The 25,264-nt window shown below is 42.6% G+C and overlaps 1 protein-coding gene across 1 annotated transcript in view; it reads left to right on the forward strand.

Moving 5' to 3' along the window:
• Positions 1-25,264, forward strand: part of Dstyk (dual serine/threonine and tyrosine protein kinase) — a 50,166-nt gene that overhangs the window by 21,691 nt on the left and 3,211 nt on the right. The window contains exons 3-11 of the mRNA XM_051147379.1: positions 11,296-11,959; positions 16,300-16,532; positions 17,006-17,089; positions 17,966-18,142; positions 19,205-19,334; positions 19,701-19,857; positions 20,244-20,376; positions 23,010-23,123; positions 24,584-24,698. Coding sequence (XP_051003336.1) covers positions 11,296-11,959; positions 16,300-16,532; positions 17,006-17,089; positions 17,966-18,142; positions 19,205-19,334; positions 19,701-19,857; positions 20,244-20,376; positions 23,010-23,123; positions 24,584-24,698 — 1,807 coding nt within the window. The remainder of the gene's footprint in view (positions 1-11,295; positions 11,960-16,299; positions 16,533-17,005; positions 17,090-17,965; positions 18,143-19,204; positions 19,335-19,700; positions 19,858-20,243; positions 20,377-23,009; positions 23,124-24,583; positions 24,699-25,264) is intronic.

Consider the following 25,264-nt stretch of genomic DNA (forward strand, 5'->3'; position numbering starts at 1 on the left):
GGTTTATACTTCAATGAGAGGAACATTGTTAAGCCATAAATATTTGAGACCTTACCTAGTGTTCAAATGTGGCATTTTCACCCCAGTTGACAGCACATTTCATAATTCCTCATACAAAGTATTTTATATGCAAAAGTACTTCCCTACCCCCATCTGCTTCTAGCATCTGCATCTACCCACCTCCTTTTAAAATTTCTTCTTACAGGCCTAATGGAACAATTGTCTGCCTCACACCTCACACTTGTACACTGTGGTGGTAGTGGAGCATGAGTGTGTGTGTGAGAGTGTTTGTGTGTCTATTTTGTAAAGAGTCAATTTGCTTAACCTGAGAGGATTCCCAAAACCTCAGCAGTGCTTCCTTTACTGTGGCCGTTACATAATTTTGGTTGCTCTGAAGTTTTCTTCCTCTTTCTCTCTTCCCCTCCTCCCTGGCCTCCTCCCCTCCTCCACCATCATCATCAGGCCTTGTTATTTATTTTTCACAAGCTGGCCTTGAACTTACAATTCTCCTGTCTCAGCCTTGCACTTGCTGGGATTCTACATATGAACCACCACTGCCAGCTGTGTTGTTCTGCCTTATCAGTAGTTTGTTTATCCCACCAGGTACTTTCTGCACTTGTCAACTGGCAACTAGCCTGCCAACAGCTGGCATGGTTAGTGCTTCAGCATGATGTCTGGTGAGATATTTGAGGGAACCAAGGAAGGCTAATAATGCCAACAAGGTCTTACTTATTTACTTTGCAAATAATTGTAATTAACCAGTTACAATGATAAAATTTTTTTTTTATAACCCTCAACTATTAGCCATCAGTGGGAATAACCTGTTTTTAATACATATACTGATTTTTATTATATTTTAGCCATTAATGCTTTCAAAATCCAGTCACCATAAAGCATCATAAGAGAATAACAACAACAAAAAATTAAACAAATATTTAACCCTGAAATTTCCTAAGATTGTTGCTAGGAGACTAGCTTCTCTCAAGTTCTAGCAGTTATTGTCATTTATTCTGGTGCCTAATAAAAATCGTATGTTACGTGTCTTACTTAGGGTCTCGATTGCTGTGATGAAGCACCATGACCAAAGAGCAAGTTGGGGAGGACAGGGTTTGTTTGGCTTATAGTTCCAGATCACTGTTCATCATTGAAGGAAGTCAGGACAGAACTCAAACATGGCAGGAACCGAGAAGTAGGAGCTGAGACAGAGGCCATGGAGGAGTGCTTCTTACTGGCTTGTTTCTCATGGCGGCTCAGCCTGCTTTCTGATGGAATCCAGAGCACCAGCCCAGGGATGGCATCACCTGCCATGAGCTGGGCCCTCCAGATTGATCACTAATTGAGAAAATATCTCACAGCTGGATCTCATGGAGGCATTTTCTCAACTGAGGCACCCTCCTTTCAGATGACTGTAGTGGTGCTAGTTTGACATGAGACTAGCCGGCACACTGCCTTTCGTTAGACTGCAGCAGCTCGGTGACAGGGTAGAGCTGGTGGGCACGAGAAAAGAAGGCTGCTGTGAGGGAGGAGTGCACGGAATTAGGCCATGGTTATTCTAAGAGAACAGAAATAATCCAAAGCAAAGGTGTAAAGAGTTTTAGAGAGGTAATTGAAGTAAGGAGAGAATTATTTTGTGGGCAAGAAAGGAGAAACTGAAATGATGTGTCAGATAGAATATAGGCAGTTCAGACCAACACTAAATCCTAAATACCTTGGAGACAGTAAGCTAGTGCTCTTTGCCTAACAGCCTTCCCCTTCCCCCAGAACACACCACATATACAGGGAAATGCAGCCATCCTGCTTACACTGTGTGCCAAGAAAATCAGGAGCACCTATTATAGGTTAGTGCACATATTAAGCCCATGAGTGGTTTCAAGGTGCGTGTTTTCTGTGGTACTGGGGATTAAACTCAATGCCCTGTGCATGCCAAGCATGAGTTCTGTCACTCAACCTTTAGCCAGGAATTTTAGTTTTTAAAATTCTTATCCAGGGCCTGGGGATTCAACTTAATTAGTAGATGTCCTAGCAAGTTTTATGTCAGTTTGACATGTTAGGGTCATCAGAGAGGAGGGAGCCTCAGTTGAGAAAATGCCTCCATAAGACTGGGATCTAGGTAGGCCTGTGGGGGCATTTTCTTAATTAGTGATCATGGGAAAGGGCTCAGCCCATTATGGCTGGTGGTTGTGGGCTCTGAAAGAAAGAGGCTAAGGAAGCCTGTGGAGCAAGCCAGTAGGCAGCACTTGTCCTCTGCATCAGCTCCTGCTTCTAGGCTTCTGCCTTGTTTTGCGTTCTTGTCCTGACTTCCTTTGATGATGAACAGTGATGTGGAGGTGTGAGCCAAATACATCCTTTCTTCCCCAACTTGCTTCTGGTCGTGGTGTCTTATCACAGCAATAGTAACCCTGACCAAGACAGCAGAGTACTTGTCTAGGATGCACAAAGCCCGGCTCCACCTAACACAGTATAACTCAGGCATGATGATACATGACTGTAATTCAAGAGATGGAGGCAGGAGGACTAGAAGTTCAGGGCCATCTTTGGCTACATAGAGAGTCTGGGGCCATGTGGGATATATGAAATCCTGCCTCAAGAAAATAATACTGGATCGGGTATGGTGGCACACTCATTTAATCCCAGCATTTGTGAGGCAGAGGCAGGTGGATCTCCATGAGTTTGGAGCCAGCCTGGGCTACATATGAGTTTCAGAATATTTATGGCTATGTAGACAGACTGTGTCCAAACAAAACAAGACAAAACAACAAAAAAACCATGGGGGAAAAAAAAGAACCCTAAAGTTTTCCTCGTCCCATAGTGGCCTTCCTAGCTCTTAAAAGAGCACCTGACATTGAAGTTGTCTTTTCTCAGTTTACTGTTCATTCGCCTTTGGCCTCCCAAGTTAGTGCTTGGGGTTATCTGACAGTTTGAAGTCTTAATCGTCCTCTGTCATTGTCTCCCTTTGCTACCACTATATCCTGCACCATACTTTTTTTTCTTTTTTCCTTTCAAAACCTCAGTTATGTCTCCCTCTGAGGAACGACTAGAGTGGCGAGGGAGCCTTCCTCTATTCAGGCGCAAGAGATGGACAGAATCGTCTGTAGGCAGAAACTTGATTGTTACGCTTCTTGAAAATATTTTCTCTGATTCTTTTGTGATACCGAAGCCATTTCTGGAGGCTGCTGTCTTGTTTCACAATAGCGTCTTTACCCTGCAGGCAGTGTACTTTTTAAGCATAGAGGGAGATCTCTGCTTTAACTTTCAGAACTCCCCTGACATCAGATCAGATGGTTCCTGATACACGGTAGACCATAAGTAACTGATTAAACACAGCCTTTGTGGCTAAGTGGGTGGGGAACTGTGTAGCCATCTGGGTTTGTCACTTACCTCTGAGACTGTGTAAGATAGGTCTAGTCATCCCTATCTTTTGGGATTGACAAGATGCTAAAATGAGACAAAATATATAAAGAACCTAGAAATGTTTGGCACATAATAAGCCAGCTCCTTCCTCCATTTAGATTAATAAATTGGTGGCTTTTTATTTGTTTTTGCTTTGTTTTTTGATTTTCAAGGCAGGGTTTCTGTGTAGTCCTGGCTGTCCTGGAACTTGCTCTATAGACCAGGCTGGCCTCAAACTTAGAGATCTGCCTGCCTCTGCCTCCCAAGTGCTGGGATTAAAGGTATGTGCCACTATGCCTGGCTCAAATTGGTGTTCTTAAGAAGAGTTTCTTGGGCTAGAGAGGTGGCTCAGTGGTTAAGAGTGCATACTGTTCTTGCAGAGGACCTGAATTCAGTTCCCAGTACCTTCAAATTGGGCAGCTCATAACTGCCTGTAACTTTATCTCCTGAGGATCTGACATCCTCATCTAGTCTCTATAGGCTTTGCACTCACATATACCTACTCAAGCAAGTATATATACACACACACAGGAAGAGAGAGAGAGAGAGACAGAGAGAGAGAGTTTGTTCTTTTGAAAAGAGTTCATATTTTCTCAGTCATTTGTCTCTTCCCCAGTAATCATCCAAATATGGACTTTTCCTTTTTTTCAAAGTGAAGTCCTTGTGGCAGCCTTACTAGAAATAACATTCTTCATAATTCATTTTGACTTGCTTTTACAATGAAATGGATAGAGAAAATTGTTTAAAAAGGTAAATAGTACAGCCATGTATACAAATTTAAGTCAGATCTTTCTTTTTTCCATCTGTTTTCTTTTTGTCTATGAACCTTGTAAGCGGTAGAATAAAGCTTCATATTCCTATTGAGATGAGGCTGTATCCATTCTCTGTGCTTCTGGGACAAAGCTCTGGGGTGGCCTCACATAAACCCCAGTTTCTTAGCAGGTACCTCGCAGCCTAGAAACCCATTTACTTGAAACCCCCCTTTGGAGAGTATTTGTACCAACCAGAGTCAATATATATTTTATAATATGACAAGAGTAGAGCAATATTTTCTTTAATATGTAACTAACATTTAAAAGTGAAGGGTAAGCTGGGTGTGGTGGCACATGACTATAATCCCAGCACTCGAGGAGGCAGAGGCAAATGGAGCTCTGTGCGTTCAAGATCAGTCTGCTCTACAAAGCAAGTCCAGGACAGCCAAGGTTACACAGAGAAACCATGTCTAAAAAAAAAAAAAGGAAAAAAAAGAAGGGGAGGTGGTGAGATGGCTCAGTGGGTTAAAAAAAAAAAAAAGTGCTGGTTGAGCAAGCCTAAAGACTTAAGTTTGCTCCCCAGACCCCATGGTAGAAGGAGAGAACCAATTTCCTCAGCTTGTCCTCTCACCTCTACGTGTGTGCTATGGCATATGGCACTCCTTCATACATACTTCATACAAGCCGTAGGAGTAAACAAAGCTAGGGTTTAAGAAAGTGGAAGTAAAGTCAGAGTCAACTTGTAAAACAATAAATAGGAAAACCCCAAGGAGACATTTTCTTAAGTGTGGTTCCCTCTTCTAAGATAAGTCTAGCTTGTGACAGATCATCCTTCTTTTTTTTCCTTAAAGATTTATTTATTTATTATGTATCTGTGTTTTGCCTGCATGTACACCTTCATACCAGAAGAGGGCACCAGATCTCTTTATGGATTGCTGTGAGACACCATGTGGTTTCTGGGAACTGAACATTTGGAAGAGCAGTCACCAGTGCTCTTAACTTCTGAGCCATCTCTCCAGCCTCAGGACATCATCCTTTATATAACTGAGCTTTAGCAGAGTGCTGGTTTTTGTTTGTTTGGTTGGTTTAGTTTTTCAAGACAGGGTTATTCTATGTAATAGCCCTGACTGTCCTGGAATTGCTTTGTAGACCAGGCTGGCCTCAAACTCACAGAGATTCACCTGCCTCTGCCTCCCAAGTGCTGGGATTAAAAACTGTGTCACCACACCCAGCATAAGAGCAGCTATTCCTAGGAAGCAGTCAGCCTTCTTCAGTGACCGGGTGATTGCTACTAGGCATTTGTCACTTTATACAGAAAACAAAACCAAAGAGCTGTTATTCTGGTGTTTTGAGAGTAACTCGCACTTTTCTTTTACATTGTCTTAATCTTGTTAGAAAAATTGATGGTTAACAGAAAATTGTGGGGGCCATGGCTTTGTGCAGAATGTATTCCACAAGAGAGCTTTCCTATTGTGATTCAAATGGAAATTAAGGAATTCTATTATTCCCTGAGTTTTTTCCCTTGATTAAGGAGCAAAATGTTTACTTATTGCTTCAAATACCAGTTTCAGATAAATGTGTGTGATGCAACCTGAAAGGCAGAAGATTTTATATAATGATCAGATGTGGTTTTGAGCAAGTCATAGAGGTATTATTTCTTCATTAATTAATTCCGCTGTTACTTATCATATGCCTTCTAAGTTACGGGCCCTGTTCTGGGTGCCAGGACGGTATAGAGCCTTCAGGAAATAGACAGTTGGGGTGAGACTTCCAATTCAGGTGGTTACAATGGACTCAAGACAGCTCTGGTTCATCCACTCACTATTATTTTCACTCTCTGCCTTGAGAAGATAGCACTGGCTTCCCTTTTTGTTTTTTTTTTGTTTTTGTTTTTGGTTGTTGTTTGTATGTTTTGTTTGTTCGTTTGTTTATTTGTTTTGGTTTTTCGAGACAGGGTTTCTCTGTGTTATCTTGGCTAGCCTGAACTCACTTTGTAGACCAGGCTGGCCTTGAACTCACAGTGATCCACCTGCCTCTGCCTCCAAGTGCTGGGATTAAAGACGTGCGCCACCACGCTCAGCTTGTTTATATCCATAAAATATGATTCATTCCTTATCTTTAGTCATATTACAGAGTCACAAATCACCCTGCAGTCTAGGTTGTATTGAGTGTTGCTTGAGTGTTGGCCTGCAGCTCTTTGTGCCTCCTGACACTCATAGGAGAGCTGTGACCAGCTGCACAGTAAACTGACTGGGGATGAAATAAGGGCGCACTATTTTTGTTTTGTGTTCATTTTTGTTTAGTACAATATATATGTACAATAGCCAGGCATAGTAGTGCTTCTAACACTGAGGAGGTCGAGACAGGAAGACTGAAAAGTGTAAGCTTACTTTGTACGACACAATGAGTTTAAGGCCTACGTGGAGTATATTTGGAGTTCTGTCTCAGAACAAAACAGATCTCTTGAAGCAAAGCCAAACACCACCACAGAGGGTTAGGATTATAAAGCTGTCCTCAAAGGTGCTAATATATCATTACAAAGCCCTTACTCTGCCACATGTGCCTACCATCCCAGCATTTGGGACGTGAGACAGGAGGATTGACACAGTTTGTGGCCAGCATGGAATATGTAACAGTTCCAGGGCAGCCACGGCCATATAGCGAGTCCTGAAAGTGAGGACTAACTTAGGAGTGCTTGTGCACCTACTTTTAGAAAATGCTTCCCTAAAGTTGCTCACTCTCCAGCACATATAAGTCAGGGTAGCAAAAGGTGTCTGTTCCTGTTCCTTCTCTTCCCTTGTGCTTGTTCCCCTCCCCCACCCCCCCCCCCATCTTGATGATTTCTCTGTGTAGCCCTGGCTGACTTGGAACTCGCTCTGTAGACTTGGCTGGCCTCAAACTCACAGATATCCACCTGCTTCTGCCTCCTGAGTGCTGGGATTAAAGGTGCGTGCCACCATCGCCTGGCTCTTTCTTTTCTCTTAAAGAAGGGTGTTGGTCCTACATATGGACTTGGCACTTTTGGTTGATGGTTTTGTTATGCACAAAGTGGTCCTTTAAGAGAAAGCCTCAAAATTTATTTTAGAAAATTTAACCAAATAAAATTCTTCTAAAAAAATTAATTTGATGAAATATCTTTGACAATTTCATAATGTAGACAATACATCTTCATCATTTTTATCCTTAATTCTCCCATCCCACTCTTCCGATACATCTCACATGTACCCATCTCCACTTTATGTCCTCCTCCACCTTCTGTAATCCACTTAGTTCAGTTAGTGCTGCCTGCTGGAATGTTGACTGATCTTGTGGCCTTGATCTTGGGCAGGTCACCATAGCTTCAGTGAGTTCATGAGTGCACTGGCCATGTCTTTTCCAGAACATAGCGTTCCTCAGCACTCCTTCTCTCCTAGAGTCTGTGACCTCTTAGTGTTGGGCTTTTGATCAGGCTTACAATACCAACTGTGAGGGGTCTAAAGAGATGGCTAAGTGGTTAAGAGCACTGTCTACTCTTTCAGAGGTCCTGAGTTCAATTCCTGGCAACCACATGGTGGCTCACAAACATCTATAATGTGATCTGATGCCCTCTTCTGGCATACAGGTGTACACGCAAATGAGCATAAAACTAAACAAAACACCAGCTACGAGGTTCCTCAAGTGAAAAATTTCTAAATAATATGTAAGTTTTGAATATTTTGCTTTTTTTCTGTAATAAAATTGATTTATATCTTTTTACACTATATCTTGGGGGCTGAAGTGTAGCTCAGTTGGTAGAGTGCTTGCCTGTTACATAGGATGCCTTGGGTTCAGTCTTCAGCACTGCATAAGGAAAACATGCCAATGCAAACCTCTAATGCAGCACTCAGGAGGTGGAGGCAGGAGGATCAGGTTCAAGGTCATTCTTGACAACAGCAAGTTTGAGACCAAACTGGGATACACGAGACCCTATCTCAGAAGGGGGTAGGGATGTATATACAGAGGAACTGTGGTTTAAAACCACAAACTTCTCATAATGTATCTAGCTTATGAGCCAGGGAGATGGCTCAGTGAATGAAACAAGCCTGAATGTAATCAGGGAGCCCATATGACAAGCCAGATGTGCCAGCAAGCATTGCAATCCTAGTGTTCCCACAATGAGATAGGAGGCAGAGACAGGAGAACTGAGCAGATCAGTTAAATCTGGAGTCTGCAGCACAACATCAGAAACTGGAGCTCTTGTCTCAAGATAATGACGGAACCAACTCTGACCTCATCAAACAAACATCCTGGCTCATTTTCTCCTCTCTCCTTGTCCTTAAGATTCTTTTTACCCTTTTTTTTCACATGTGCTTTTCCTGTTGGTATTTATGCAATTGTATATATAGTCCAATCTAAACCTTGAAATTTCCTATCTACCAGATTTTTGAAAATGCTTCCCTGAAGTGAACACTCACATTCCAGTATGTGTAGGTCAGGGTAGTAAAAGGGTTCGTTTTGGATAGCAAGATGAGAGCCAGACATGTTTTCCAACTAGAACACACTCCCTGAAATTTGAGGCAGAGATGAAACAGAGGGAATCTTCTTATCCTGGGTTTGGGAAAGGAGTGGATGGATTTGTGTAGTTTGCTTAAATTACAAATGAGGAAGTACTAAAAGGCTGTTTGATTTCTTGGAGTAGAAGCGACCAACTAAATGATATCATGTGACTTACCTGAAAATAAAGTTTAGGTCTTTGTTGGCAGGAAGCTGAGGCCTTTGTGCTTTTCAGAAAATGGAAAGGATGAAGAACAAAACAAAAATAGAGTTCAAGCATATGTCTGTTTCATTAGAAGGCAGGTACTAGGTAGACAAACAGGCTGGCTTTCCTGGGCTTTTCATATCTAGAAAAGGCTATCAAAGAAGGGGGGGGAGATTCTCAGGATTTCATTTTTAAATATATCTGATCAAATATAGACACCTCACGGGTAGGTAGGATGTCAACTGACAACTTGACCTATGGTGAAATGAACAGCTGCTAGTTGTTCTCTGATCACACACACACACACACAGTAAAATGGAAAACGGAGAGGAAAGTTTCTTCCAGCTCAGAATGGTCGTACAAGCCTGTACACCAGTCACTTAGGAGGTAGGAGGAGGACCAGGAGTTCAAGACTAGCACTGGCTACATAGCAAGTCTGAGGGCAGGTGGCTACAGGAGAGACCCTATTTTAAAAAACAAAGTAGAAGCACAAATTTGCCTTAGGTTTCAAAAGAATATTCAGCTTGGCAGTTGTTAAGGACTTAAACTTGAGTAGATATAGGATGGATTCTTTTGGAACTTTGTAAGCTAGATTTTGTAAAGTGACTGCAGTAAGGGCTGGTTTGAGTTTGTAGACCTCTGAAGGCAGCAGGAGTGTGTACCTATGTTAGTGATAATTGGCCAGGGTCTTCAGTCACACTTTTGTGACTTAGTTTCAGAGAGATGAAGAGCAACTGTATCCTGGATGGAAATATATGCTACTCCTCAAGAGAGAGATTGAAAACAAAAGCAGAGCCTATAGGATAGGAAAAGGGCCTATGGAAGATTTATTTCAAAAGGACATTCTGAAAACTCTTTTACAAATTTGGGAATATCAGTTAAGATGAAGTTCTGCTGTGTGTAACAGACCACCACAAACACAAATGCTTAGGCAAGGCAGGGTGGTATCTTCCTCTCATGTGAGAGAAAACTTTAGATAGGTAGCTGAGGCCCAGGCTTCCTTAAAAAAAAAACAAAACAAAACTGCATCATCGTCGTCGTCATCGTCATCATCTTTGCTTTTCAAGATGGGGTCTCTCTACGTAGCTCTAGCTGAGAGCTCACTATGTAGATCAGGCTGGTGTCGAACTCACAGAGATCTGACTCCTGAGTGCTGGGATTAAACATGCACCATCATGCCCTCATTATTCTTAGCTCTGGCTTTTACCTACAAGTTTGCCTAGGTCAGTTACATGCTTACCACTGCTCTCGCTGTCACGTTTGCATGCAGAAGGAAGATGGACAAGGCCAGTAGCATGCTTCCTGGTAGACTCAATCAATTCTGTCTCATGTTTTCTCTTGCCTCATCCCACCTTCCCCAAAATATAAAGGCTAAATATTGGCTTGGCAAGCCTTATTATCTGCCATAGCAAGTGATCATGTGTGTGCACATGCGTGTATGCAGGTGGCATATGGATGAGTGTGCACATTCACATATATGCAGAGGCCAGAGCAGGACTTTTGCTATAAGTCTTAACCTTATTGCCTTGAGACAGGGTCTCTCACTGAGCTTGAAGTTCACTGATCCAGGGGCCTCCTGTGGTCGCTATGTAGACACAAGGGATTGAAATTCAGCTTCTCATACAGCAAGCACTCCTACACAGTGAGCTGTCCCCAGCCCCAAGTGATCATGTTGTTAATGGCGTTACCACAGCTTAGCTCCACTGAGCCTTTGAGATCTCTGCAGAATCTTGGGATAGGAGAGAAGTGTTTGGTGGCCTTGACAATCAGTTTGCAGAATGATTTCTTGTTTTGACAAGTGATTATATTGAGGACTTACTTGTGTTAGACAGAATTCTAATAGTGAGTAAATATGGTCTTTGTCCTCAAAGGCTTTATATGCCAATGGAAGAGGAAGATAGGATTGCGTCCTGTCTGATAGTCTCCCTAAGAATTCAGCTTTCAGCCGGGCATGGTGGTGCACGCCTGTAATCCCAGCACTCGGGAGGCAGAGGCAGGTGGATCTCTGTGAGTTGGAGGCCAGCCAGGTCTACAAAGTGAGCCCAGGACAGGAAGGCTATACACAGAGTAACCCTGTCTCAAAAAACAAACAAACAAACAAACAAAAAAGAATTCCGTTTTCTTTCACTATTTGTCTTCTTTTCATGAGGAGTCAATAAGAATTTACAAGCATCAGAAAAAGACAGGGACTCTTCTATTTATCTAAAATGGCTGAAGGGATTGCCATCCTCTCTACTTTTTTTTTTTTTGTATCTAGTTCAATGCTTGCCTTTGTATGTCACAGAAGGGGGTATTAGGGACCACGGAAGGAGGTGGACAAGTGACTGGGTTACATGTCAAGTCCAGTTGCTTCATTGTGCATCTGGATTTTGATCTCAGTGAAGGCAAAGATTGGTTCTGATCCTGTAGTGCTGATCTGACCCCTTCTCCTTCTAGGAAGTGGACATTGTGGTGGCACCATGCCACGGCCATCGGGCTGCGGTAGATGTTCTGAGTGACTTGGCGAATGATTTCTTACCTGTGATAACCTATGCACTTCACAAAGATGAACTCTCTGAGAGGGATGAGCAAGAGCTTCAGGAAATTAGAAAGTATTTCTCCTTTCCTGTGTTCTTTTTCAAAACACCCAAGCTGGAGATAATGGACTCTTCCAGTGAAAGAGCAGAGAGTGAAAGATCACCGCTGTATCAACAGCTAATGGACTTGGGCTATCTGAGCAGCAGCCACAGGAACTGTGGAGCTACCGACCAGGACAGCAGAGCTCAGAGCATGTTGGTAGAGCAAAGTGAGAAGCTGAGACAATTGAGTACATTCTCTCAGCAGCTGCTACAGACACGCCTAGTGGACGCAGCCAAGGCCCTGAACGTGGTGCATTGCCACTGCCTTGACATCTTTATTAACCAGGCTTTTGACATGCAGCGAGACCTACAGATCACTCCCAAACGTCTAGAATATACTAGAAAAAAGGAAAATGAATTGTATGAATCATTGATGAATATTGCTAATCGAAAGCAGGAGGAAATGAAGGATATGATTGTTGAGACACTTAACACCATGAAAGAGGAACTTCTGGAGGATGCTGCCAACATGGAGTTTAAAGGTAAGCTCTAGAGAGCTTCTGGGCACTGGGACTACAGAGGCCTCTGATTCTCTGGGCTAGAAGTTGAATGCACTGATTCTGTAGGTGCAGCAAGAGGACACCTTCAGTCATTAGATAAGATGCCTCGTTCGCTTTCATAGCTCTTAAGTTCACTTTCATTCCTTACTTTTGCTATAGCTGTCTGTCGAATTAAACGTTTTTTTTTTCTATGCCTGCTCTAGCCCCCAAATAATAAGACTTGTTAGATTTATTAATAAGCTTCAAGGACCATAACTGGGCAGATACTGATCTACTCTATCCCATCTATGCTAATCTAGCTACTTCCCAGCCACATGCCTTTCTACCTGTCCTCTAGTCTCATCCTGGCTGCCTCTGCTCCATCCTTGTCCCCATGGCAACACCCCTGTGGTGACCTCATCCTCATGGCATAGCAACCTTCTCTTCACCCTCTGTCTACCAGGGAACCCGCCCCCAGACTAGGACCAGAAGTCCCGCCTACTGTCTCCTCTGTCCAGTTATTGGCTCTTCAGCTTCTTTATTAACCAGAGATAATTGGGAAGTAATTTTTATACAACACATTGAGACAGACAGGAGATTCCTCAATAGTAATTCAATACCAGAATCTGTTAGCATTTAGCTCTGTCAGTTCAGCAATTAACAACCAAGTCTACAGAGACACACCTTAATACAATGTAAATGAAAATTACCTCTATACCTGTCCAGTCTTCACTGTCTCTGCATTACTGAGAGGAGCTGCTTGAGTACTTTTACCTTTGCTCTGGCAGCATGGCCCAGGGGGCCTCACTGGGTTGCTTTTTGGCCCATGGTCTTATTTTACCTTCAGGCTGCTCCTAAGACTTCGGGAAGATTTCCCACAGCAACTTTAGCTTTTCTGGTGGTGTCACTCAGAAATGAGTACTAACGGATGGGGGAAACCATCAGTCAGGGCTTCTAGTGTCTGAAGTTACATTGCTGTGACTTCAGTCTGTGTGCATGAGCTCTGACTTACAGTAATTAAAACGACACTGTTCAGTTACTCTTCAGACTGTCAATCGGGAGTACACATGCACACCATCTGGCGGGGGGCACAGCAAAATCATGAAAGACTGCTTTAGATTTAGCGTAGTGTTTTTCTCTCTAGGTAAATTCTGCTTATTTTCATTGTTTAGACAAGGGAGCAAAAGGCTTAAAAGAATTAAGCAATTTTGCCCAAGGTCCTACAGCTAGTAAATAGTAGAGGCAGGATATGAACTGAGACAGTCTAATTCTTGAGTTCAATATATGGTCAATATATATGTCTTGATATTATGTGTGTGTGTTTGTTTAACATGCTCCCACTGTGTAGCCTGGATCTCTTGGAACTCACTATGTGGACCAGGCTGGTCTCAAACTTACGTATATGGGCCTTCCTTGGCTTCCTGAGTACTGAGATTAAAGGAATGCATCACTACACCTAGCCCCTGAGCCCATATTTTATAGTTCAGCGTTTACTGTTTAAACCAGCTGTTCTCAACATTTGGGTCATGACCCCTTTGGGAGTCAAATGACCCTTTCACAAGGGTGACCTAAGACCATTAGACATATGCAGATGTTTACATTATAACTTAAAACAGAAACAAAATTACAGATACAAAGTAGCAATGAAATATTTTATGGTTGAGGATCACCATAACATGAGGAGCTGTATTAAAGGGTCGCATCGTTAGGAAGGTTGAGGCCTTCTGTTCTAAGTTACTGATGTCCCCCTTCTTTCTGGTACCAGTGTCAAAGCCTCAGCATATCCTTTATTGTCTTCTCTCTTGAGTTTTTTTGTTTAGCCAGTTGCCAAGTACCTGTGAGTCCTCTGCAATATCTATCCATACTTTTCTGGATATTTTTGAGATAAGACTTCATTGTGTAACCCAGGCTGGCTTTAAACTCAGAAGACTGCCTCTATTCTGTCTTCTCTAGTCTGTCTGAAGTATTTTGACCTAATCAGTCTACCCAACTTGTTCCTTTCTTTGTCTTTATTGGCTTCCTGTCCCTACAGACTAGTACTGACTACCTCAGTCAGTCTAGTATTAGCTTCCAAAGTCTTTATCAACTTTGCCAACCTTATTTTTCATTCCTCACGTTCTTGTAGGTCTTTGCTTTGTGGGCGTTTTCTTTGAGACAAGGTTTCTCTTTGAGTAGCCCTGGCTGACCTGGAAGTCACTCCGTAGACAGGCTGGCCTCCAATTTACAGAGATCTGCCCACCTCTGCCTCCTGAGTGTTGGGACTAAAGGGGTGTGCTGCCACCACCCAGCATCTTCCTATAATTTTCACTGGATTGGTCTAACTGTTTGCTGCCCTCCATACATTCCCTCAACTTCTTTGCATGTGTCCTGCCTCAAATCTGAAATATGTCTTATTTTTCCAAATCCTATCTACCCTTCACATGCCACTTTTTATGAAGTCTTTAGTTCTGCCGCATTCTGTCAACTGTACTCATTTATGCCCCCACACATTCACCGGCAACTCTGTCATCTTTCACTTTCTTTAGTGTAGACTTCTGTGCTCTGAAATGCCAGAGTTCGCGAATATGAACTTGGGGTTATTCATCATCTTATACCGTGCAGCAAAAGCACAAAGAATCACCTTCCTTCTTTCCTCCCTCCCTCCTCCTTCTTCCCTCTCTTCTCTTTCTCAGTAAAAATGAACAAAGATGTATCTTTAGTGGCCGAGAAATGCTCATTCAGTGGAAATTCTAGAAGTCCTCTAGCATGTCACTAAGCATCCTGGAGCACCCATGCTGGCATCTTATGCACGTAATGACGGCCGGCCAGAGCAGCAGGTCAGGTGAAAAGTGTAACGTTGGATTTACTGTGGCAGGCGTACCAAGTTGAGTGCCTTCTGTACAATGTTTAGCTTAAACCGATACAGGAGTAACTGTAGATCAAGTGTCTGACTCTGCTGGCCACTACATGCTTAGATAGCTACATATTAAGTGCAAATTAGTATCTGATTCTCACCTTGTTCTGAGTCCTTTCTGGGTACCTTTGAAGCAATAATAAGTTGATTTAAAAGAGAGCTTGCACATAATCTGATAAAACCAGATTTCTATTGCTATTTCTATTGTCTTTAAATAAAGGTCATGCATGTGTGCTGGTTAAACAGAATGTACATACTTTAGAAAATATTTATGTTTTAATCTAGGTGTGATGACATATGCTTGTACTCCCAGCTTTCAGGAGACAGAGGCAGAAGAATCGTAAGTTTGAGGTCAGCTTGGGCTGTGTAGGGAGTTACATGTCAAAAAAATTCTTGTTTTATAGTAGTGGGAATTGAGCTTAGGGCTTATTCATGCTAGATAAGCACTCTACCACTGAGCTGTATTCCCCCAATAAGATAAGTGCATATATATGATATTTAATTCTAACACATGAAAATGCTGTTCCCCAAGCATCCAGTTCCTCTCCTTAGGCTCCTATGCATTTCCACTTTTCTAATGTAAAGCTCAGAGAGCTTTCTGCAAATGCCCATTTAAGTCTGTCTTCTAATGGACATACCTTACATCATTTCCAACCTATTGATAAATATTTAGATTCTTTTGTGTTTTTCTTTTTGCTGTAACAAATGACTGAATTGATATCATTGTGCATACAGTCTGAGATTTGTGAGGACAGAGTTCTAGAAAAAGAATTTCCATAAGCATAGCCATTCAGAAGGTGTATACAGTTGTTGGTTGGTTTAAATTTTTGAGTGGTATCAATGTTAATCTGATTAATATGCCAGGCAGTATGGAATTTAACAAAGATCCTACAACATTCAGGTTGTAATCTGAATAAATTATAATAAATTAATTTTTTAAAAAAGAAACACCAAAACCCAAAGATCCTAGATGTGGAACCAGTGAGCTTTGTGCTTAAATTCTAGCTGTCTTGCTTCCTGAGTGCACATCTTCTCTACTCCACTTTGTCTTGTTCCCTGGGGCTACTTCCTGGTCTATAGATGTGTCCACGAAAACTCATCTATAAAGGTACTTCAAGATGAATTTAGATTCTGATATATAATGCTTACTATTGTGACTTTCAAATAGCTTCCACGGAGTGACTAATGGTGTTCTTCCCCTCCTGTAACTGCAGCCTAAAAGCCAATGAGATCAACAGGCTCAGTTTAGACAGTTTCAGGGTCTTATTTAAGTAGCTGAGCATTACCTGGCCCTTTATCATGCTAAGAATCAGAATTTGGCAACCAAAAAGATATGTCTTTTCATAGCCACCATCACGGTAGGTCACTGATGATGACTTGGGAGATACCCTTATTTAGTGTGTCTGCCCCTTTCCTTCACAGCTAACTAGCGTAGTCTCTACCTCTGTAGATGTCATTGTCCCTGAGAATGGAGAAACAATAGGCACCAGAGAGATCAAGTCCTGCATCCGGCAGATCCAGGAGCTCATCATCTCCAGGCTTAATCAGGCGGTGGCCAACAAACTCATCAGCTCAGTGGATTACCTGCGGGAGAGCTTCGTGGGAACCCTGGAGCGGTGTCTGCAGAGCCTTGAAAAGTCACAGGATGTCTCAGTTCATATTACCAGCAACTATCTCAAACAGGTGAAAAGAACAGTTGCTAAGACACAGTGTCACAGCTAACATCTGGAACAATTCACACACAAGCCCAGCCTCAAATTCGCCAAGGATTTCTCTTTCAAACAGTCTAGTTGAAACTGCATTTTGTTTTCCTACTTCATGACTACTGCCTGGGGGAGGTGCTGATGAGTTGTAAAATTGCAGTTGATAAAAATGAATAGAAAGTAAAATAACCTAATTAGTCACAAAGTAATAGGGGTAGTGAACTTTATATATACAGACAGACAGACAGACAGACAGACAGACCGACAGACAGACATAGAGGTAGCTGGCTGGGAACTTGCTACACAGAACAGGTTGGCCTCAGACGGGCCCGCCTTCCTCTTCCTCCCCAGGGCAGGGATTAAAGGTGTACACCCCCACACATGACTTGGATTATTCTTGAAGTTGTTCAGAAAAGACTGTCTGCATCTGCTCCTTCATGTGTTCTCTTTCAGATCTTAAATGCTGCTTATCATGTTGAAGTCACATTTCACTCGGGGTCTTCAGTTACAAGGATGCTTTGGGAACAAATCAAGCAGGTGAGTGTTCCTCAGTTCACATTTGGCCCACTTACATTTTAGAACATGCTGTTAAAGTAGGGTAGCCATAATTCTGGCTTGCCTCTCTGAGAACTCTGTTGTATGCCTATTCTTGGTGACTACCAATGTTCCCTTCCACTCTTAAAAAGCTGTGGATTTATGTAATACTTGATGAAGCCACAAAATTCTACCTCATTAGTTTCTTCATCTTTTATTCAGCTTAAATGTTTTTTCAAAGTAGGTATTGTTGGGGCTGGGGCTGTAGCTTGGTGGTAGATGGTGTGCCTAACATATGCAAGGCCACAGTTGGATTCCCTGGTGCTACAAGAGTATACAAGTAAACAAACAACAAAAATTTAGACATTGAGGTGGTTGTCGTAGTGCACGCCTTTAATCCCAGCTCACAGGAGGTAAAGGCAGGTAAATCTCTGTAAATTCAAGGCCAGCCTGGTCTCCGTAGTAAGTTCCAGGACAGCCAGGACTATGCAGACAGAGACCCGGTCTCAAACAAAACAACACAAACACAAACGAGGCCTTGTTGCTAGGGGCCAGGAATGTGGTTCCTGCCCTGGACTCGCATCTGTGCAGCAAGGTTACTGCTTCAGAGGGAGAGGCATCAGTTCTTGCCCAGCCCTCAGTGGACACCTGGACGGCTGCTGTGAGCATTTAAATTAGGCTTACTGTTCTTTGGTGCGTTCCTCTGAATGAACTCTAGTTTTGAGGTAGATGGAATTAGAGACCATGTTGGATTTCTTAGGCTCCTGCGTTGACAGTTGTTCCCAATGAATGAGAACTCAGAGAAGGAAGGGCATTGTAGGAGCTGCCTGAGAGTTCTTTCCCCTTCCTTCAGTGACCTTACTGTGCTCGTCTTGGCAGATCATCCAGCGTATCACATGGGTGAACCCACCCACCATCACTCTAGAGTGGAAGAGGAAGGTGGCCCAAGAAGCCATTGACAGCCTCAGTGCCTCCAAGCTGGCCAAGAGCATTTGTAGCCAGTTCCGCACTCGGCTCAATAGTTCTCATGAGGCTTTTGCAGCCTCCTTGAGGCAGGTGGGTATGCAGGGAAGGAGTGAGCGCTGCAATAATCAGAAAGGGGCCTCCTCTAGACGGAAATAATCTGCTCTCTGCTATCCTTATAGTTTAAAAAAAATCAGTATGCATTTTATTCTGTTAAAGAATAATATGTTGCTGGAAGTTTCATCAACAAATTTTTCATGTGGATCTTTTTCTAGCTCTAAGAGAGTTAGAGGGAGTGCAGTTAATTTCTTCCCATACAACTGAATGAGAAAAAAAGTATAGAGGAGTGCACACTTTATATAAGTTTATACAGTATTTAAGAATAAATGATAGGCTGGCATGGGATTAAAAGCACACACCTTTAATCCCAGCACTGAAAGAGGCAGAGGCAGGCAGATTGCTGTGAGTTCAAGGCCGTCTTGGTCTACAAAGTATGTCCAGGACAGCCAAGGTTACACAGAGAAACCTGTCTTTAAAAAAAAAAAAAAAAAAAAAAAAAAAATATTTATATATATATATATATATATATATATATATATATATATATATATATATATATATATATATATATAAAGAATAAATGATAGGCCAGGCATGGTGGCTTATGGCTTTAATCCCAGCACTTGGGAGGCAGAGGCAGGCAGATCTCTGTAAATTTGAGGCCAGCCTGGTCTACAAAGAGTTTCAGGACAGCCAGGGCTAGACGAGGAAACCCTGTCTTGAAAACAAACAAACAAACAAAAACAGAAGAAGAAATAGAGGAGTGACTTTCTAAATTAATTCCAGTTCATAATTATGTGCCCTTCTCTCTCTCTCTCTCTCTCTCTCTCTCTGTGTGTGTGTGTGTGTGTGTGTGTGTGAGAGAGACAGAGAGAGAGGGAGGGAGAGAGGGAGAGAATGAATAGATATGATTATGAATCTAAGAGGAAAGTGACTATTGACAGGTCACTCATTTTATTAGACAGTCATATACATGCCATTCAGTTCTCACAGTTGTTGGCATGAGATAGCTACTATTATTTCTGTGCAGTGGGTGGGGAGGCTGAGGTGAGGGACGTTAGAAGTCTTATGTTGTCATTTCTGTTTCTCTCCCAGCTGGAAGCTGGCCATTCTGGCCGGCTGGAGAAAACTGAAGATCTGTGGCTAAAGGTTCGAAAAGATCACGCCCCGCGCCTGGCCCGCCTTTCACTAGAGAGCCGCTCTTTACAGGACGTCTTGCTTCACCGTGAGCTCTTGTTCCTTCCCACGTAAATTGGAGGAAGTTCAGGACCTTTGACATTTTTATGCCTGGCCTCCAAGAGTTTCAGTGTCTCAGGCTCCCAGCACCTTACAAAGCTGCCTCGGCACTTAGTGATGATTGTGAATTCCTGTCTGAGCTGCTTATGTAATATTGGCTAACATGAGCAAAGTCTGCTCAAAGTCATCCAGCTCAGCTGCTTTGTATGGGTTAGAGCAACACTTGAGTGCTTCCCACTGCATGAGTTCATGATTACAACTTCCGGCCTCCAGGCGGGGTTGCGTCTAAGAATCTTAGAGAATGGCTGGTAAATTCTTATTCTGCCTGCCTTATTTCTGTCTTTATATCTTATAGGTAAACCTAAATTAGGACAGGAACTAGGCCGGGGCCAATATGGTGTGGTATACCTGTGTGACAACTGGGGCGGACACTTCCCTTGCGCCCTCAAATCCGTTGTTCCTCCAGATGAGAAACACTGGAATGATCTGGCACTGGAGTTTCACTACATGAGGTAGGTCCTTGTTTCACTGATCTCTGTGGGAAGACCCAGAGAAGCCAAGAGTGCGATAAGCTTTGAACCATGAGCTACAGCGTGTCCTCTCTCGAAACCTAGATTTCAAAATGTTAGAGCCAGTGTTTTTAGCCCAGACATACTATCTTTGCTTAGCTTTTCCCCATCATAATTTCTCAACTCTTCATTCTGTTATCTTTCTTAGTCACTAAGGATTGTCAGTATTGATACCCGTAGTTGTTTTGGCCTTGGTGGAGAAGCAGTTCTCGTTTCCTCTCTGTCTGGACTAGGACCAAGTTGGCTGTGAGGTTCTTTCTTTCCACATCCCGGCGTCTCATGCAGAATTAGGCCCCAAGGGTGGTGGCCTGAACCTCTCTTTCTCATAGGTCTTTGCCAAAGCATGAGCGATTGGTGGATCTCCACGGGTCAGTCATTGACTACAACTATGGTGGCGGCTCCAGTGTTGCTGTACTGCTTATTATGGAGCGGCTGCACCGGGACCTCTACACAGGGCTGAAGGTGAGTGAGGCAGCCAGTGACTGAGCCAGTGGAGCCAGGGTCAGCCCTTCCTTCCTGGACTTCATCCTTTCCTGTTTACTCAGTACTTCTCACTTTCATAGAAATTGGAATAATCTGGCTTTACTGAATTATTTCAAGAAAACGTCAAACATTTCTCAGAATCTATTTTTGCTCCAGTGTATATCCATAATGCTTTTATTCATTGTTTCAAAAGTTTGTTTTTGTTTATTTGCTTGCTTGTTTTTTGAGACAGGGTGTCACTATGTAGTGCTGGCTGACCTGGAACTGAGCTATGTAGATTAGATTGGGCTCTAACTCCAGAGTGGTAGGATTAAAGTCGTGTGCTGTCAAGCCCCGCCGGTTCCACTTTGATATCCTGCAGTGTGATAAAATGTAGGCTCTTTAGAAGAGCAGAATGGCTCCTTGTTACTCTTCTTGATAAAACCAGTTTTTGTTAAATGAACAAGTATTTATTAATGACTATTTTGTGCAAGGCCTTTTATTAAGCACCATTAGACAATACCAAAATGTGCAATTTCTGGACACTTTAGAAGAAATTATAGTCAGTGAGTATTCCATGAGGATGTTCAGTTTGAGTTTGACATGTGCACACTGGTGTATAGAATTGAGTACTTTGAAAGATGAGCTATACCGTGGGAAAGGAACAGTATGCCAGAGAACGTGAAGACTAGGCTTCTAGGCTCATTGGGCAGCAGCTAGTTTATTATAGGAATGAGAGATAAAGTACAAAGAAATATCGCTAACAAAATACTCAAATGTTAAGAACTCAAGCTAAGGGTTGGAGAGATGGCTCTGTTTGTAAACTTCCTGTTATGAGAGCACAAGGATCCGAGGTCAAAACTCTTAGGAAAACCTGGATATAAAGATGTGTGCTTGTAACCTAGCATTGCTAAGATAAGCTTCAGTTTCACTGAAAGACCCTCCTTGAAAGATACAGGTAGATGGGGGCTGGGGAGGTGACTCGGTTGTTAAGAGCACTTGCTTTTCTTTCAGAGGACCTGAGTTCCATTCCCAGGACCTACATGGCAGCTCACAGCCATATGTAACTCTGGTTCCAGGGGCCCCTACACCCTCTTCTGTCCTCTGTAGGCACCCTGCATGCAAACGGTGTGTGTACATACAAGCAGGCAAAACACTCGTACACATAAAAGTAGATAAATAGTTAAAAAATAAAGATGGAGTGTAATCAAGGAGAGATTCCACACCCACATAGATGTGTACCCACCTCCAATATCACACACACAACATTTAACATTTTAAAGGAATTCAGATCAAGTTGTAGCTACTGAGAGGCTCTGCAATCTACACATTCTAACACAAATCTTCCAATAAGGTTTAAAGTGAAGTCACTTACAGGGGGGGTTGGAGATCGAGCATAGTGCTTGCTTATTAGCATGCGTGGTCTTGAATTCAGACCCCACACCACCAGAAACAGAAAGAGACAGAGAAAGACAGGGTCAATGGGAGCAGTCTAGTCTCAAAGTCACTTATAGGATCTTGTTATATGATCTTGATTTAAAAAAAAAAAAAAAAAGATTAATTGTGGGGCTAGAGAGATGGCTCAGTGGATAAAAGCATTGACTGCTCTTCCAGAGGTCCTGCGTTCAATTCCCAGCAACCACATGGTGGCTCACAACCATCTATACTGGAATCTAATGCCCTCTTTTGGCATGTAGACACACATGTGGATAGAGCACTTGTACATAAAAATAAATAAAATCTTAAAAAAAAAAAAGATTAATTGGTGTGTGGCACTGACCAATTTCACTTGAGGAAGGGTGAGACTCTCAGTTGAATGCTAAGTTTAAACCCATATTTAAAAAATCACCAGCCAGGAGTGGTGGCACACACCTTTAATCCCAGCACTTGGAAGGCAGAGGCAGTCGGATTACTGTGAATTAGAGGCCAGCCTGGTCTAAAAGTGACTTCAGGACAGTCAAGATAACACAAAGAAACCCTGTCTCAACAAACAAACAAACGTCACCAGTAGGGAATTAGGGTTTTCTTGTCTGTCCCCTACATTGGAGCTGAGTAGAAGGAGAGAGAAGCTGACTTCAGAGTGTTTGAATTCCCCTATATGAACATACATGGAGACTTTAGAAGTAAGGCAGAGAAAACTTTGAGTTTCCAGGAGTCACAAGAATTAGTGGCATGAAAAAGACACTCAGTTTCTTTTTTATCTCAAGGGCACCTGAAGTTTTCCTGTAAGTGGGCTAAAAGCCCATTTGTGTTTTTGGAGGAAATTAATATGACATTTTTTTCAGAATCGCTAAGTTAAAGTAATCAGAATGACTTTGAAATTGGAACCCATAAAATCAAAACTGGGCTGTCCAAGCCTGTGAAAGCAATGAAGGTGAATCTCCCATGAGGGAGTGCCAGAGTCCCTCTGATGCTGGGAGTGAGACCCTGCACCTCTTCTGCTCGGATCTGGGAGTGACCCTGCCAACCAACTGCAGCCTGCAGAAGGCTTCATTTTGCTTTGTGTCCTGCACCTCCCATTCACTCTTCTGCCCTCTTGTGCCACCATAAGTCATTTAGTTGCTCACAATTGGGCATCTCAGTTGGGGTAAGGCGTTGGCCTTTATAACATGTAGGTTCTTTTGTCTTCCCAGGCCGGGCTGACCCTGGAGACACGTTTGCAGATAGCTCTGGATGTGGTGGAGGGAATCCGCTTTCTGCACAGCCAGGGGCTTGTTCATCGGGATATCAAACTGAAAAATGTGCTGGTAAGGAAGAGCTATATTCAGAGAGGATTCCCTGCCTCTGCAGAGTGTCTGTGTAAAAGGCACTTTGATTCTAGGGAAAGTCTACTTGGAAAGCTGGAGAGTTAACACCATGGAGGGTGGATTGTGCCCTGCACTTAAGCTTAAGGAGGACTTTCAACCAACCACTTTTTCCCTCTACTGTTGAGAAATTTCACAGAAACTTCACAGAAAAGTTAGCAGTGGCATAATGGAGGCCCAGATACCCTTGTATCTATGTTCCTGCCAGGGTGCCCTCTCACAGTCATATTTTCTATTTATTTTCCTGCATCATATGAAGGCAAGTTGCTGATAACACTTCACTCCTAAATATGTCAGTGTGTCTCTCCTAAGAATGAAGAATCTTCTACATAACTAGAATGCCATTACCGCATTCAAGAAACGTAACATTGATACATTAACATATATTCTGTTATTGTCTCCATTATAGCCAGTTGCTCCTAATATGTCTGTTTGGCATTTTGTTGTTGTTGTTTTCTTATCTAGGATCTAATTGAAGGATTCTACAGTGTAGTTTGTTATTATGCTGTTTCAGCCTTCTTCAAGCCAGAGCAGTCATTGTCAACTCCTGTTTTGTCTTCATGTCGTTGGTATGACTGAGGAATCAGTCTTTGTTATTGTTGAAGGTTTGATCCGAGATGCTAGATGAGAGCCGACATGCATAAATGTACCGCTCAAGGTCACATTACACAAATAGTAAAGACCCTTTTGACAGATTCCTCTTGAAAACATCTACTAGGGTCAGTGAGGTGGCTCTGCATGCTGTGGTGCCTGTTATTACATAGTGGAAAGAGAGAACAGCATCCTACAAGTTGTCCTCTGACCTACACATACACAAAGTATATAAATAAAATGTAATACTTTAGGAAAAAATATCTTCCAATACTGCATGGCAACACCCACGAGGTTGCAGTTTGGAGGAGAGAAAGACAGCCCAGAAATTGTAGATAGAAAGATAATAGAGCATCGGTAACCAGATGAGACACATTTTATTCTCTAGTATTGATTTTGGCTTATTTGTTTTTATATCATTATTATTCTCTGTGCTGTGCTCTGGTAGAACCAGGGTCTTATGCATGCTGCTCCAGGTCCCTGCCGTAGAGCCACACCCTAGCCTTCTAGTAGAGCTTTAAGAATTAAAGAATCGCTTTGACTGAAAAAGGAAAATCAAGTGCCAACATGTTTTCCTCATTTTTTTACAGTCCTTCATTACTCAGTCTTCCAAGATTATAGTGATCTTAGTATACGCCAGGGATATACAGATGAAAGAAACAGTCCCTGTCACCAGGTTGCTCACAACCCGGGGAAAAGGACAGGGACAGGAACGAGTCTGAGACAGTGAGGTTGGAGGCAGGACTTGGTAAATACTGCTTTGAGGCTGGGTGTGCAAACCCAAGGTGACTCTCACCTGCTATTTTTGGCAGCTGGACAAACAAAACCGTGCCAAGATCACTGACTTAGGATTCTGCAAGCCAGAAGCTATGATGTCAGGCAGCATTGTGGGGACACCAATCCATATGGCGCCTGAACTTTTCACAGGTAAGGCTTGAGGGCAAAAAGTGGGTTTAGGCTGACCCCAGGACTCTGACCTGGAGTGCTGCCCCTCAGGCTAAGTATTGTACACAAGTACTCCTGGCAGCTCTGACAAGGAAGAACCCAGAACAGGGAGAGTAAAGGCAGAACAGGGAGGTAAGAAGTGAGAAAAAAGAGTGTAGCTACAAATGGAGTTACCGAGTACTCTTTGGATATGTGTTTTGATTATTGGCACTATACTTGCCATACTTAGCACTTACTTAATCATGAAATATTGGTTGGATAATGTCTAAATGATGAAGCTGTCATTAATTTATCATCAACATGGAGTTATAGTCAGAGGTAAAATGATCAGGGAACGATGGAAGGTAGCAGTTAGAGCTAAGTTACCGGTGTGGTGATGATGTAGAGTGAAAGAACGAATTAAGGATGAAATGCTGGGTGGTTTTATGGTAGACATGAGGTTTGGAGTAACACTTGAGGCTTATGTGGAAAAATTGATAGTGGAAAAGAAACTCCGGTGTAAGTATACACTTTGCAGTAGGCAAGGCAGGTTTGTTTCCAGCGATCTT

Source organism: Acomys russatus, chromosome 6 (genome assembly GCF_903995435.1).
Source record: "Acomys russatus chromosome 6, mAcoRus1.1, whole genome shotgun sequence".
NCBI classification, from domain to species: domain Eukaryota; kingdom Metazoa; phylum Chordata; class Mammalia; order Rodentia; family Muridae; genus Acomys; species Acomys russatus.